The sequence below is a fragment of the Dreissena polymorpha genome, chromosome 1 (genome assembly GCF_020536995.1).
Source record: "Dreissena polymorpha isolate Duluth1 chromosome 1, UMN_Dpol_1.0, whole genome shotgun sequence".
Taxonomy (NCBI): Eukaryota; Metazoa; Mollusca; class Bivalvia; order Myida; family Dreissenidae; genus Dreissena; species Dreissena polymorpha.
The window spans coordinates 42075239-42076342 of record NC_068355.1 but is presented as its reverse complement, the minus strand read 5'-3'; the positions used below and the strand labels follow the sequence as shown (position 1 = coordinate 42076342).

The window sequence follows — 1104 nt, the reverse complement described above, 5'->3', positions numbered from 1 at the left end:
AGAAGACAAACTAAAGTACTACTACAGGCTGAAAAGTTCAAATCCCTACCTGACCATCCAATAAAAGCTAGACTAACTGAAGGTACTAAAAACCGGCTGAAGAGAGGTAGCTTTGTACACCAAGTGAAGACACTTAACAGACAGTTTGCACAACAGCTGGACACTCAAACAACTCCACTCAGCTCTGAAGACATTGTTAATCCAACAGCAAATGATCTGTCAAAAGTACAAATCAGACTTACTGTCCCCCTACTTGATTCAGAAGCACAAAATGAAATCCTGAAAAGAAGTCATACCTTAGCCATGATAAACGAGGATTTCCCATCAGATCTGTGGACACATGTATACACAGACGGATCAGCTACTAGAGCCGTTGAAGACGGAGGAGCTGGGATCCTCATCAGATATCCATCAGGCAGAAATGAAACACACTTCATGGCAACAGGAAAGAGGTGCAGCAATTACAAAGCTGAGACAGAAGCACTCATGAAGGCAACCTCTATGATTGAGAACTCACCTGAAGATACCACTTCAGTAGTATTCCTCACAGATGCAAGGTCAGTCCTTGAAGCTCTGACAAACAACACCTCCCCAAAACTAGCAAAACTTATGACAAGACTCAGCAATAACCTCAACATAGCACTCCAGTGGATACCTGCCCACTGTGGAGTGTCAGGAAACGAGGAGGCTGACCAACTAGCTAAACAGGGAGCAAAAACAGAGCAACCAAATACACAATGTACCCAGGTTACATACAGAGAGAAAGTCAGCATCATAAAGGCAATCACCAGGCCCCAGCAAGAGCAAGATGCTTATCACCTGCTTAACAGAGCAGAACAAGTAGTGATGGTTCGACTACGCTCAGGACACAACAGACTGAATGCCCACTTGTACAGAAAATACAAGCTGGTACCCTCACCACTCTGTCCATGTGGAGAAGAGGAACAAACTGCTGAACATGTTCTTCAAAGATGCAAAAGACACGATCAGGAGCGAGCTGCGGAGTGGTCCAAAGACACAACCCTCAACAGAAAACTGTATGGAGGTCTGGAAGATCTAAGACAGACTACAACATTCATTGCAGAAACTGGCATGATTGTGTAG

The 1104-nt window shown here is 44.4% G+C and overlaps 1 protein-coding gene across 1 annotated transcript; it reads left to right on the top strand.

Moving 5' to 3' along the window:
• Positions 1-303: 303 nt before the first annotated feature.
• On the top strand, positions 304-1104 carry LOC127870054 (uncharacterized). The gene has a single exon (XM_052412747.1). The coding sequence runs from the start codon at positions 304-306 to the stop codon at positions 1102-1104; it is 801 nt and encodes a 266-aa protein (XP_052268707.1).

Excerpts from the sequence above, each read along its gene's own strand:
- LOC127870054 (XM_052412747.1), top strand. The coding sequence starts at position 304 with ATGATAAACGAGGATTTCCCATCAGATCTGTGGACACATGTATACACA.